The sequence below is a fragment of the Microcaecilia unicolor genome, chromosome 3, assembly GCF_901765095.1.
Source record: "Microcaecilia unicolor chromosome 3, aMicUni1.1, whole genome shotgun sequence".
NCBI lineage: Eukaryota > Metazoa > Chordata > Amphibia > Gymnophiona > Siphonopidae > Microcaecilia > Microcaecilia unicolor.
The window spans coordinates 12727979-12743043 of record NC_044033.1 but is presented as its reverse complement, the minus strand read 5'-3'; the positions used below and the strand labels follow the sequence as shown (position 1 = coordinate 12743043).

The following is a 15065-nucleotide window of genomic DNA, read 5'->3' as shown; positions in this document are numbered from 1 at the left end:
AACAGGCCACTGATTCATTTCATATTACAAATCATGGATTTCTAAATATTTCTGATTCACCTACCTTAATTAACAATGATGTCATTCTCTCAGATGTGTTATAATATCTGGAGACACTGTGAATCATTCTTATGGCATTTATCAGATTTTGTATTCCATGAGCCATAGGAACCTAAAATTGAAATTATAATAAATAATTTAAAATGACTTATGAAACAATGTCACTCCAGTAGAATTCTAAGCTAAACATTGATTGAACGATGAGTTTCTTCACTGTAATTATATACCTGAAAAACCTCAGAATACCTTTTGATTCACTCATTCATAAGTTAATACTATTTTATACGGTACCACAAAAATGTTCAAAATAAATAAGTAGAATTTTTTAAAAACTACAAATATATTAATTATTCCTGGAATGTATACCTTTCTGTACAAGCTTAGGCTTGATAATGATTGTTTATCAATTATATGTGAAATAATAATAAATAAAAAAAACTACAAATATAATCAAATTTAAACATAGCATTTGTAATCCCTATCCATCCTAGGTTACCCTGTGGAGGCTAATGCTTTCAAGAGACAGGATGGAGAACACCTTCAGATATATGGAGGGTGAATAAAAAATTAAAGTGTGCAAAGTTATGTTTTAACCCTTTCCCAAGCATATGCTTTTAACCCAAAGGTGATGTTAAAGAAAGAAACCTTTTCAGTCATAACTAAGAGCTTTTATTCAGGGATCAATGTAAAAGAATCATAATGCAAAATTATTGACACAGGAATTGAGTTTTGTAGAGTGACAGGAAGCATTGCTGGTTAGTAAAACAATCAATATCTTTCAATAAAACTTATTTATTCATTATCAGAGGTCAGTCTTAGCAAACTAAAGAGAACAGGAGTTCTTCAGGCATAGTAATTTACCCAGCTAATCAAAGTCAATAGAACACACTGACAACAGCTTATTTCTCTGAGATAATACAACTCAGGCCAGTAACATAGGAACAGTGGGATCATAAGTATGTAAGTATTGCCATACTGGGAAAGATCAAAGGTCCATCAAGCCCGGCATCCTGTTTCCAACAGTGGCCAATCCAGGTTACAAATACCTGACAAGATCCCAAAAAAGTACAAAACAATTTATACTGCTTATTCCAGAAATATGTGGATTTTCCCCAAGTCCAATTTAATAATGGTCTATGGACATTTCCTTTAGGAAGCCGTCCAAACCGTTTTTAAACTCTGCTAAGCTAATCACCTTTACCACATTCTCTGGCAACAAATTCCAGAGTTGAATTACAAGTTGAGTGAAGAAAATTTAAGAAAATTTAATACTTCGTAGCTTCATCACATACCCCCTAATCCTAGTATTATTGGAAAGCATAAACAGATGTTTCACGTCTACCCGTTCCACTCCGCTCATTATTTTATAGGCCTCTATCATATCACCCCTCAGCTGCCTTTTCTCCAAGCTTCTGAAGAGCCCTAACCACTTTAGCCTTTCCTCATAGGAAAGTCGTCCTATCCCCTTTATCATTTTCGTCGCCCTTCTCTGTGCCTTTTCTAATTCCACTTTTTTGAGATGTGGCAACCAGGATTGAACACAATATTCGAGGTGAGGTCGCACCATGGCACGATACAAAGGCATTATAACGTCCTCATTTTTGTTTTCCATTCTTATCCTAATAATACCTAACATTCTATTTGCTTTCTTAGCCACTGCAGCACACTGAGCAGAAGGTTTCAACTTATCAACTTATCAACTTATCAACGACACCTAGATCCCTTTCTTGGTCAATGACTCCTAACGTGGAGCCTTGCATGACCCACTCTCAGAAGATCTCCCAGGCAATGTCCATGTGTGGATGCAACTATTGTCTTTGCCTGCTAGGTATGTGGCTCTGAGCATAAAAAACATTTTTTCTTCTGGAGTGTTGTCCATTATTATTTTTTTAGTTATATTTGCTCTTTTTGCTTTACATTCCTTACTCCTGCGGAGATTTGTTTCTTCTGGGTAACATAATATAGTTGGAGGCCTACTCCACATTCTGACCGCTTTCTGATATAAGATATATGATCCTGTGCCTGCTTTATTTTCATGTAGTCAATCTCTGAATGACAAATGGCCCTTAGCTCCAGGAGGATGATGTGGAGTGGAGTCTCCTGGGCAGACAGACCAGTGACCCTGAGTGTGAACCCCATACACATGAGCCTCTCAGCCCAAGTAGGATGCATCTGTTGTTGATGTCTTGTGAGGAGGGGGAATATGGAAGTCCGATCATTAAATTGTGCCAAATTGTCCACCACAAGAGTAACTCTGCGAGCTGCAGAGTGACAGTAATGACACCACTGGAAAGCTATAGTCCATTGGGCCTCTCTCAAATGAAGCATGCCATGAATGTGACATGCACAATAAAGGACATGTGAACATCGACTGCAACATCTGCTGAGCTGAGACCTGCTGGCTTTGTTGAATCTGATGAATCATGCTATCAAAGCATCTGCCCTAGAAGCTAGTAGGAAGACTCAAACATGCACCGGGTCTAGCAGGGCTTCAAAGAACTCCAATTATTGAACCGGAAAGAGATGGGACTGGGTAGCTGATATCAAATTACAGTAACTAGTATCTGAATAGTTCTCTGCATTGATTCTTGAGAACCTTCCTTTCATATCTACTTTACCAACCAATTGTCCAAGTAGAGAAATACATGCACTCACAGTCTGTGTAGCAACGCTGTGACTACTGTGAAGCATTTTGTTAAGACTTTGAGAGCAGATGTGAGGCCAAAAAGCAAGACACAATAATGGTAAAGCGATGATACATACCTGTAGCGGGTGTTCTCCGAGGACAGCAGGCTGATTGTTCTCACACATGGGTCGGCGTCCATGGCGGCCCGAGGAACCGGGAGTTTACCAAGTAAATTCCAGAAGCTTTGGATGAGGATCCAGTGCACGGGGCACGCCCACTGCGCATGCGCGGCCGTCTTCCCGCACACGCGTGTCCGTTGCCACCTCAGTTAGATCAAAAAGCAAAAAAATTCAACTCCAACGGGGAGGAGGGAGGGTTTGTGAGAACAATCAGCCTGCTGTCCTCGGAGAACACCCGTTACAGGTCTGTATCTTCGCTTTCTCCAAGGACAAGCAGGCTGCTTGTTCTCACGCATGGGGTATCCCTAGCACCCAGTCTCACTCAAAACAACAAAGAAGGTCAATTGGGCCTCACAACGGCGAGGACATAACAAAGACTGACCTACGAAGAAACAACTGAGAGTGCAGCCTGGAACAGAATAAAAATGGGTCTAGGGGGGTGGAGTTGGATTCTACACCCCAAACAGATTCTGCAGCACCGACTGCCCAAACCGACTGTCGCATTGGCTATCCTGCTGAAGGCAGTAGTGAGATGTGAATGTGTGGACTGATGACCACATCGCAGCCTTGCAAATCTCTTCAATGGAGGCTGACTTCAAGTGGGCCACCGACGCTGCCATGGCTCTAACACTATGAGCCGTGACATGCCCCTCAAGAGCCAGCCCAGCTTGGGCATAAGTGAAGGAAATGCAATCTGCTAATCAACTGGAAATGGTGTATTTCACGACAGCGACCTGTTGGGATCAAAGGACACAAACATTTGGGCGGACTGTCTGAAGGGGCTCGTACGCTCCACATAAAAGGCCAATGTTCTCTTGCAGTCCAATGTGTGCAACTGACGTTCAACAGGGCGGGTATGAGGACGGGGAAAGAATGTTGGCAAGACAACTGACTAGTTCAGATGGAACTCCGACACCACCTTCGGCAAGAACTTAGGGTGAGTGCAGAGGACTACTTTGTTATGATGAAATTTAGTATAAGGAGCATGGGGTACCAAGGCTTGAAGCTCACTGACTCTATGAGCTGAAGTAACAGCCACCAAGAAAGTGACCTTCCAGGTCAAGTACTTCAGATGGCAGGAATTCAGTGGCTCAAAAGGAGGCTTCATCAGCTGCGTGAGAACTACGTTGAAATCCCATGACACTGGTGGAGGTTTGACAGGGGGCTTTGACAAAAGCAAACCTCTCATGAAGCAAACAACTAAAGGCTGTCCAGAGATAGGCCAACCTTCTACACGCTGATGATAAGCACTAATTGAACTAAGATGAACCCTTACTGACTTGGTCTTGAGACCAGACTCTTTTAAGTGTAGAAGGTATTCAAGCAGGGTCTGTGTAGGACAAGAGCGAGGATCTAGGGCCTTGCTGTCACACCAGACGGCAAACCTCCTCCATTTAAGAGTAACACCTCTTCGTGGAATCTTTCCCGGAAGCAAGCAAGAAACAGGAGACACCCTCAGAAAGACCCAAGGAAGCGAATTCTACGCTCTCAACATCCAGGCCATGAGAGCCAGAGACTGGAGGTTGGGATGCAGAAGTGCCCCCTCGTTCTGAGTTATGAGGGTTGGAAAACACTCCAATCTCCACGGTTCTTCAGAGGACAACTACAGAAGAAGAGGGAACAAAACCTGACGCGGCCAAAAAGGAGCAATCAGAATCATGGTTCTGCGGTCTTGCTTGAGTTTCAGCAAAGTCTTGCCCACCAGAGGTATGGGAGGATACGCATACAGAAGGCCCTTCCCCCCAATGGAGGAGAAAGGCATCCAACGCTAGCCTATCATGAGCCTGAAATCTGGAACAGAACTGAGGGACCTTGTGATTGATCTGAGTGGCAAAAAGATCCACCGAGGGGGTGCCCCACGCTCGGAAGATCTTGCGTACCATGCCTGAGTGGAGCGACCACTCATGAGGTTGCATTATCCTGCTCAACCTGTCGGCCAGACTGTTGTTTACGCCTGCCAGATATGTGGCCAGGAGAAACATGCCGAAACGGCAAGCCCACAGCCACATGCTGACGGCTTCCCGACACAGGAGGCGAGATCCAGTGTTTCTCCTGCTTATTGATGTAGTACATCGCAACCTGATTGTCTGTCTGAATTTGGATAATTTGATAGGACAGCCGATCTCTGAAAGCCTTTAGAGTGTTCCAGACCGCTCGCAACTCCAGGAGATTGATCTGGAGATCGGATTTCTGGAGGGACCATGCTCCCTGAGTGTGAAGCCCATCTACATGAGCTCTCCACTCCAGGAGAGATGCGTCCGTAGTCAGCACTTTTTGTGGCTGAGGAATTTAGAAGGGACATCCCAAGGTCAAATTAGATCAAACCATCCACCACAAGAGAGAATTCTGAAAACCGGTGGACACCAGGATCACATCTTCCAGATTCCCAGCACCTGAGACCACTGGGAAGCTAGGGTCCATTGAGCAGATCTCATATGAAGACGAGCCATGGGTGTCACATGAACTGTGGAGGCCATATGGCCTAGAAGTCTCAACATCTGCCGAGCTGTGATCTGCCAAGACGCTCTGGCCATGGAGACAGGAGACAAGAGACAGAAGATTGTCTGCTCTCGGCTCGAGGAGATAGGCATGAGCCATCCGTGAGTCTAGCAGAGCTCCTATGAATTCTAGTCTTTGAAGTGGAAGAAGATGGGGCTTTGGTAATTTATAACAAACTCCAGTAGCTCCAGAAGTTGGATAGTCATCTGCATAGACTGCAAAGCCCCCGCCTCTGAGGTGTTCTTCACCAGCCAATCATCGAGATAAGGGAACACATGCACTCCCAGTCTGTGTAGCACCGCTGCAACTGCCGCAAGGCATTTGGTAAACACCCTGGGCGCGGACGCGAGCCCAAAGGGCAGAACACAATATTGGAAGTGTTGCGTTCCCAGACGGAATTGAAGATACTTCCTGTGAGCTGGAAGTATCGGGATGTGAGTATAAGCATCCTTCAAGTCCAGAGAGCATAGCCAATCGTTCTCCTGAATCATGGGAAGAAGGGTGCCCAGGGAAAGCATCCTGAACTTTTCTCGGACAAGGAATTTGTTCAGGGCCCTTAGGTCTAGGATGGGACGCACCCCCCCCCCCCCCCCCCCATTTACTTTTGCACAAGGAAGTACCTGGAATAGAATCCCAGCCCTTCTTGCCCCGGTGGAACGGGCTCGACCGCATTGGCCCTGAGAAGGGCGGAGAGTTCCTCTGCAAGTACCTGCCTGTTCTTCTATCGGTTGACCCCGCATGAGACAATCATCCCTCCTTGAAGGTAAGCATTCAAGTATTATAGAGAAGTTAAAAGTAAGAAGACTGATAAGAAGAAAGTTCGATTCAATTTAACAGGATATGTTTGGAGATCACATGGCGCCATGATCAGAAGCGGCTGGTAAAAACCTTCGCTCCTGCCAGCTTACCCGTTCACCCCTCAAAATCGGCGATTTTAAGCCCACATCGAGGCTCACTTACTCCGCAGCATTTGATCAAACAGCGCAGCGTCCTCGCTTTCACATTAAAGATTCTATGGCAGCGAAAGGAGTCAGAAGAGAGAAAGAGAAGGCACGAACGGGGGAAGACAAAATGGCGGCTCCGGCGAGTCTGGCTGCGAACACTTTAAGCTCAGCGTGGGTGGCGGAGGTAGCAGCTGAGGTGATGAACACCATTGAGCCTCTGCTGGATAGAAGATTGGGTCCCATTGATGTTAAATTAGCCCAGGTCCAGGAGAATCTAGGACAGCTCAATAAAGACCTAGCGGAATTTCACCAGCACCAGGGAGCCCTGGAAGACAGAGTACAGACGGTGGAGGAGGAAAATACCAGGCTACGATCTCTGGTAGAGGGCTATGAGGAGAAGCTTGAAGACCTTGAAAGTAGAGCAAGGAGGAAGAACCTAAGATTTGTGAGTCTTCCAGAGGCGATAGAGGGCACAGGATTGCGGATTGTCCTGGAAAAATGGCTGCGAGAGCAACTACAACTCCCAGCAGATTTAGGAGTTCTCCAAGTTGAAAGAGTGCATCGGGTGGGCCCCAAGCCTGTAGCAAATGCACGGCCGAGAGTGGTGATTTGCCGCTTGTTAAATTTGCTCATAAAGAGGCTATGTTGCAAGCCCTGAGAAGAGGCCAAGAGCTGCGCTATGAGAATACAAAAATTTTATGTTTTCAAGATTACTCAGCAGCAGTGGCTGTGCAGAGGAGGAAATTTTCACCAATCTGCACAAGGCTGTTTGCCATGAAAATTAGATTTGCTCTGCAATACCCGGCAAAGCTAAGAGTAGCCTGTCAGGCGGACACAAAGACCTACACTACGGTAGAGCAAGCGCAAGCCTTTTTGAACTCGGTGGAGCCCAGATGACAGAGAAAATTGATACGGCGATTAAAGGAGGTCTGAAAAGACTAAGCGACATATGATCTGGCTATTTTGGCTGTGCTGGAAGCTACAAATTTGTTATATCAGTGGCCTCACGTTGGCGAATACCTTGATGGATCCCCTGAGTGGCCTGGCGCAATTCAGAGAAGTGCAGAAGCCAAGGCAGTGACGATGAACTAACAACAGCCCAGGGCAGGTATTTTGAGGCCATTTTGACATGCCACTGCAGAAAAGACATTTGGATATGTGTAATGGACGCCTGCTGAGACCACTGAGACCTTAATCAATGGCCAGGCTAGGATGGAGCTTTAATGGACCTTATGCATTTGGGGTCGAGATGGTCATTAGCTGTGGCTGGATGAGACTATAATAAAGGTACAGCAACTGCAGGAGCTATAGAGGCCTTTGTGATTAACGAGCTCTGAGGAATGTATGTTTCTGTGTTTTGGGTTTTTTTTTTTCCTTTCCTTCTTCTCTCTTCTTCTTGTTACTATGACATTGATAAAGAGGCATAGTGCTGCTGGTACAGGTGGGAACTATTGACAAGTGGGGATGCTTTTAAGTGTTGTTTAAAAGAGGGGGTGGGGGTAAGTTGTGTCAATCGTGATGGTCTCATTTAGAGACAGGGGGGCTATAAAGGGGAGTTTGGGGTAGAAATTTAGGCAGGGATAGGAGGGGAGGGAGAGGGAGGGGGGGGTAAAGAGAGGGGATGGGGAAGGAACCTGGGGGACTACAACGGTTGGGTATTGGTGGAGAACTGGAAGCTCCTTAGGAAGGCCGGAGGGGGGGTGATAGCTGGGACGCCCCTCTCTAGCACAGAAATGGTTTGCATCTGATATAATTAAATCCCATGAGAACATGGGACTCTGAAAGTGGTTACATGGAATGTAGGAGGCATCAATTCCCCTATTAAGCGAACCAAGATTTTGCAGCACTTACAAAGACACAAAGTTGACATTGCTTTACTACAGGAAACCCACCTATCAACTTCTGAACACGCTAAATTAAGATCTTGGTGGGTGGGGGAATGTGTGTCTGCAACAGCTCAGGGGAAAAAAGGGGGGTTGACATTTTGTTTAGGAAGGGAGTAGTAGATAAGTTAGATCTGCGATTTACTGACCCGGGTGGAAGGTATGTGCTATGTGAAGTCATGATTAAGCGTCAAAAAATTCTGTTTGGAAATGCGTATGCCCTGAACCAATATGATTGGAAGCTCTATAGGCTGCTTACATCCAAATTGTTAATGGGGGCTTCCTTACCCATAGTATTAAGAGGGGACTTTAATATGGTGATGGATCCATTGATAGATAGCACAGGGCCTCGAAGGAATGCGTCTGGACAGGAGGCCCGAGGGCTGCTTAATCTTTGCCGCCAGGTGGGGCTAGTGGATGTATGGCGGACACTCCACCCCCAGGAGAAAGACTATACGCATCTTTCCCGAGCACATGGCACTCAAGCTTGTGTTGACTATTTGCTGATTTCGGATCAAACGTTTGGGTCGGTTACAAGATCGGATTTGGGAACATACGGGATTTCCGAACATGCATGGGTGGAAATGAGCTGGATACCAAAGGAAGGGGGGGATTCGAAATGACGTTGGGTATTCCCCATAGAATTATATTGAGATCAAACTTTCAAGGCTTTCATTCATAAATGTTGGCAGGACTACAAGCTTCATAACCAAGAACATGTGGGAGATAGGATACTATATTGGGAGGCAGCTAAAGTGGTGCTATGCGGCGAGATTATTAGTTATATGTCACATAAACATAAAGCTAGAGATCAGGAAATATTACAATTGAGTACATTATTAGGCATCGCTCAGAGAAGATATGGCCACGTACCCTCTGGGACAAATAAGCAGCATTTATTAACTCTACAAACGGCGTTAAATGAGCTCTTACATCAAAGGGCATTGAAGTCGCAGACCTATTATAGATACCAGCTCTATAAATATGGGAACAAAGGGGGTCGGCTGATGGCACGTCTAATCGCGGCTAAGCAAGGCAGGACTAGGATCCTAACTATGAGGACGAGTCTGGGAACCCGAGTTCATACGGACAGGGAAATCAGTGAGATATTCTGTAATTATTATAAACGACTTAATGAGACCCCGCAAGAAGACGGCTTGCCGGGGGCTTTATATCTGAACCAACTTAATCTGACAATGCTTTCATCACGAGATGAACAAAAGCTCAATAGCCCTATAACAGCAGAAGAGGTAATGGTGGTGATCAATCAAAGTACACTGACTAAGGCGCCGGGGGTGGATGGATACAGGGCAGAATTTTATAAAATAATGGGAGAGGAGATAGCAGAACCACTGACAAATATGTTTAACGTTTTAGTAGAAACGGAACAAATATCCCCTGCATTAAATACAGCTCGTATCATAGTGATTCCCAAGAAGGGGAAAGACCCAGAATTCGCCTAATCATACAGACCTATCTCGTTGTTAAACTACGAAGTTAAGATGTTAGCCAAGATTTGGGCAAATAAATTAGCGAGAGTCCTGCCAAAATTGTTAAAGGACTCACAGGTAGGTTTTGTGAGAGGACGAACGATTGCTAAAAATGTGAGGAAAGGTTTGACCTTGTTAGAAGTCAGGCGACGGGGGAATATAGATTCCCTTTTGGTAAGCTTTGAAGCCGAGAAAGCTTTTGATCGAGAGTATTGGAGTTTTCTATACACGGTACTACAGAAGAATGGATTCTCGGGAAGATTTTTATCAGGGATAAAGGCTTTATACTCGAACCCAAAGGTTAGAATATCAGTCAACGAGGTCGAAACAGAGGACTTTGAAATTCACCTGGGAACTCGACAGGGCTGTCCTCTCTCGCTTCTTCTGTTTGTGCTGACATTAGACCCGCTGTTAAGAGATATTGAGGAGCAGCCGGCGGTGGCAGGGGTAGAGATAGGAAAGGAGATCTTTAAAGTGGCGGCATTTGCCAATGATATTTTGGTTCATTTGACAAAACCACAAGAGTCCTTAGCTTCTTTACTGGAGATCTTTGCAGAATATGGGGAATACGCAAGCCTACAATTAAACTTAGGGAAATTGGAGGCTATAGCCTCTTCGGAGGTCTGGAGATGTTGGAGGGGTGACTTTCCTTTGAAGAGAGCATATACCTCTTTTAGCTACTTGAGAATTAGGCTGCCTATGAATCCGCTAATGATACAGGACCTTAACGTTACTAGACTACTGGAGGAGACCTGCAGTGTGCTGCAAGGTTGGCAGGATTTACCGTTATCATTGTTGGGCAGAGTGAATTTGGTTAAAATGGTGATATTTCACAAATGGCTTTATGCTTTACAAATAGCGCCGCTCTGGTTACGTCGTAAATATCTGAGGAGCTTTTATAGACTAGTATCAAAGTTTTGTGGGAGAGGTAAAAAGCCTAGAATTTGTTTTTTCTCATTTAATAGGAGGCTGGAGACGAGGAGGAGTAGGCATGCCAGACTTAGTGCTTTACAGCCAAGCATGCCAGTTAAGGCATTTAGGAGATTGGTGCTTAGGCACTATACCCCCACGACCCTAGAGGCTGCACACTTTGCACCATATCCAGTTTTTTTTTTCGCTATTACATCATAAAATAAGACAGCTTCCTGAGGGCTTATGCAAAAATGTGTTATTACGGCCGCTTCGTGCTGTGTGGGGAGTGATCGTCCGGCAGTTTGGTGAGGATCTAGAGGTGACAGACCAGCTTACCATACGTGGTAATTGTGAATTTTTACCTGGGATGTCGGCCCGCCAATTTGTTGAGTGGGCCCAGCTGGGGATCACATGTCTTGCACATCTGGTAGGAGAAGATGGCCAGCCCCTCTCGGACGAGGACCTGGAGGGTCGGGTTGGAGACTCCTGGGGGGATAGATTTGCTATACGACAGGTGAGACATTATGTGGCTTCACTACCCAAGGACCCTTTGAGGAATATATTGGGGACTAAATTACAAGACGTTTTTCAGTCTTTTGGAGAAAGGAAGATTACCATTTCACTGCTCTTCAAAGCAATAACCAAATGGCACCCCCCAGGGATTATGAATATTTAAGGAGGGCTTGGGAGAAGGAGCTGGGGACATCAGTGATGCAGTGGGACATAGCCAAAACAGTAGCTAGAATACCTCTATTAGTTATCGATGCCCGACTGAGAGAATGTGTGTATCAATGTATTTATAGAGGATATATGGCGCCATTTTAATTGGTATATATGGGAGGGATACAAGGCCCCGAATGTCTTAAGTGTGGGAGGAGCCTGGGCACCCTATTACTTATGTTCTGGAGTTGTCCAATTTTGAAAAGGTTTTGGAGCCAAATCCAGCGGTTCTGGGAACAAAAGTTGGGGATTTTGGTGTTGGGAACGGTAGAACAATTAGATGCTCCGGGGGCCTTTAGAGGTAAAAATCGATTTGCGACCCTGATGAACCGCAAGATGAGCCTAATAGCTAGGAAATGTATTTTACAGTATTGGACTGTAAAGAAACCCTGACCATACTGGCACTGGAGAAATCAGTTACACTTATCTTGGGAGGCTAGAAACACGAGGATTTCACAGAGGAGGAAAATCACATTCCTGGCGATTTAGGGTCCTTACTTGCAAATCCTAAGTTCTAGAGGTCGTAGCCTACTTCTAAGTGAAGGGGGAGCTTCCTAATTTGAATAAAATCTGGTTCCCTAAGGTTCCTGGGGGGGTGGGGTAAGTTAGGAAGGAGGTAGGGGGGTGGGAGAGAGGGAAGGTTGGGGGAGGTGGTTGGATAAGGAACTGTTAAGATTAGATAGATTTTATTGTTAGAGATCTGGATAGTGAGACCAATTGATCAGAGATGAAGGGGTACTCTTATTAGTTCTTGTCAGCCTACAGGGTTCATTCGTGATAGGGGGACTTTGTATTAATCTAAGCGAAAAAGAATATTTAGTTGTTAAGTATGGGTTTAATTTACACAGTTGAAGACCCTCTCTTTTCTTTCCATAGTTATAAAACAGGCCATCAGAATTGGGGAAGGAGAAGCTAAAGATGGATAATACAAGATTAGAGGGGGGCGTTTTACAGGAAATGTTGGACTGTTATTGATAGTACTAAATATTAATGAGAGAATAACCAATGTGGCATTGCTATCTTGTTATGCCTTCAATTTTTGTTCCTTTTTTTGTTTTTTTTGCCAAGTTAATCACATAAAACAGTTAACTATGAATGGAGGGGAAGGGGGATTACGTTTAAAAGACTGCTGACGGACTAGCTTAGTTTGTTTTCAAGGAATACAAGTTTAGCTTGGAACTGCGTACACCTATATAAGCAGATGTATTCTTCTTGAATTGTCATCAATAAAAATGTTTGAACATAAAAGCAGAGGGGAAGGAGGGTGGGTTAGGGGGAATGGGAGAAATTATTAAAAAGATTGATGATGGACTTTATCACTGTATTTCTATTTTGAAAGTTTGATGGTGACATTTATGTTTCTGCCAGATATTGGATGTAGTTATTTTTCTCAATCATCAATAAAAATGTTGAAATATAACAGGATATGTTTGACTTTAGGAAAGATATGAACAGATAGATTTAACAAATGTTAAACATGAAGTCATTACATATTGCAGTGTGACATTATCCAGAGGAAATGTGGCTCCGGTACAATTAAGTTCCCCTGAAGATGCTAAGAATAGTGAAACATACGTAGTGTTGAGAATGTAAACAAGAGGGAATGTGAGAGAACCACATGGTTATAAATTAACAAGAGGAACTTTTTGTGTGTTTTTACTTTCACCTTCACTATAAGCACCATCACCCCTCAACAGATCTCCGCTGCTCTACTGAGGTGATCCCGATCGCGGGTCAAAAGACGCAAGTGAATCCAGCTCCAAGCTAAGTATCAGTTACCGTTATCAGAGATAAATTTTTCATTATGATTACAGTAGTAAAGAAGGACTGTTGTCAGGAACTCCTTATAGGTGATAGGTAGGGCTGAGTGCCATGATGTTGGATTCTACTTGTTGCTACTGATTAATAATTAGGTCTGCCACCTCTGTTTGCCAGCGGAAGCCATGTGCTTTCTACTATCCTGTAAAGGATTGCATGTTCCCTCCAGATACTTAATTACCCCAACCTTGTGTCTGCTCATGACAGTGTTACATGGTCTGGGCAGTAGCAGGTTCCCTAATTAGAAAGAAACCCAGTAGTCAGGAGATATAGTAATATAGTTTATTGACATTGGTATCTTACCCAAAGATGGTACAGGCAAAGCAGGCAGTCACATGGTAGGACAGCACCTCACGACACGTCTCTCTCCAGCCTTCTAGAGTCTTCTGATCTAATACCCTCTAAGCTGCCCTTTTTATACCATTTTGACACTATTCATTTCAATGGACCCTAGCTTTCTCACCAGAGCTCTTGGCTCTTATCAGTTGATAAGAAATGACTTCACATGTTCCCAAACTCTAAGTATAAACAAAATATGTTTAGGACAACATCTGCGAAGAAATAACGTCACAGGTCATTTTGCCCTCCTCAACTGTCCTTCTTTGTTAAATTGTACAGCGCTGCGTAACCCTAGCAGCGCTTTAGAAATGTTAAATAGTAGTATAGTAATAGTACTCAGCTCCCCCTTCCTCTACTTCCATCTGACCCTCTACTCAGTAGACCAGCCTGAGCAACTTGTATTTTATTGAGCACTTATTATTTATCATTTAAAGATATTCACCAGCACAGCATATTAAAAAATAGAAAAAAATTATTTATAGTTTCAAAATGGTTTCTTGATTTCGAAATTATCCAGATAGTGCCAGAACTTATCTGACTAGTGGGAATATTCAGTCCATTACTGGATAACTTATCCAGATAACTGAGGACAGCAAAGAGGCTATCCTCAGTTATCTGGCTAAGTTATCTACATAGTGGGTTCAATATCGCCAGTATCAGGAACAATTCTGGTGCAGACTGCATTATCTAGGTATTCAGTGCCAGAACTTCAGCACCACTAACCAGATATTTTTTGACCACCATAGCCATCATTTTTAAAAAAACACTGCCCACAGCGGCTGAATATCAGTCTGCCAGTACAGCTGCAGAAATCCAGGGCACACGTGTAGATATTATATAGTCATAAATAAATTGTTTTAAATGATGCAGCTCACAGAGATTAGCTTTGAAAATGCATTGGACAGTTAGCAACCTGCAACTACATGCCTAATTCCCTAGTAGAGTGCATATTCGAAATGTAGCATTTCAAGTATTGTTTAGAATTTATATCTTCTTAAAGGAGACAAATGAAGTACAAATTCAAACAAGGCCAATATCTGTAAACAGTTTTATGTTGTCTGAATGTGATTTGAAATTTTGCATTAAGATTCTCCCAGCTGGCCCAAAGAAACATACATACTTACTAAGTCAAAGGAATACAGTGGCTGACAAACTTTTTCAAGTGTGTATAAAAATTTGACATTGTCCTTTGATTCATTTGCAGCATCTGTTATTCTTCCATCTATTTCTTTCCACATCTATAAAAAAATGTATTTGAGATGGTATCTATGCTAAACAAAAAATGGTTACATAAAGTACATTTTTGTAGGTAAGTTGATTCAAAATTATACTTTAAACTTCACATAGAACAATTCCTGACAATGTCAGTGTTGTTATCACTGAACTTTTGAATATCTTTAGATTATTTAAGACAATTCTCACCCTAAGAATGTTAATGGGATATCTAGATTCCAGAAGGGACAATAGGCTTTGGATGTAAAGCTTCTAAGGTGAGTTTTGCATCCTAGATTATACTTTGCTCTAATAGTTAATGTGGATGAAACTTATGTATAACTAGTAAAAAAGGCGCGTTTCTGTTAGAAATGAAACGGGCG

The 15065-nt window shown here is 43.5% G+C and overlaps 1 protein-coding gene across 1 annotated transcript in view; it reads right to left on the bottom strand.

Moving 5' to 3' along the window:
- The window catches only part of DNAH8 (dynein axonemal heavy chain 8), a 1267128-nt gene that overhangs the window by 1090080 nt on the left and 161983 nt on the right, over nucleotides 1-15065 (bottom strand). The window contains 2 exon segments of the mRNA XM_030199255.1: nucleotides 65-172; nucleotides 14595-14708. Of these exon segments, the coding sequence (XP_030055115.1) occupies nucleotides 65-172; nucleotides 14595-14708 (222 nt within the window).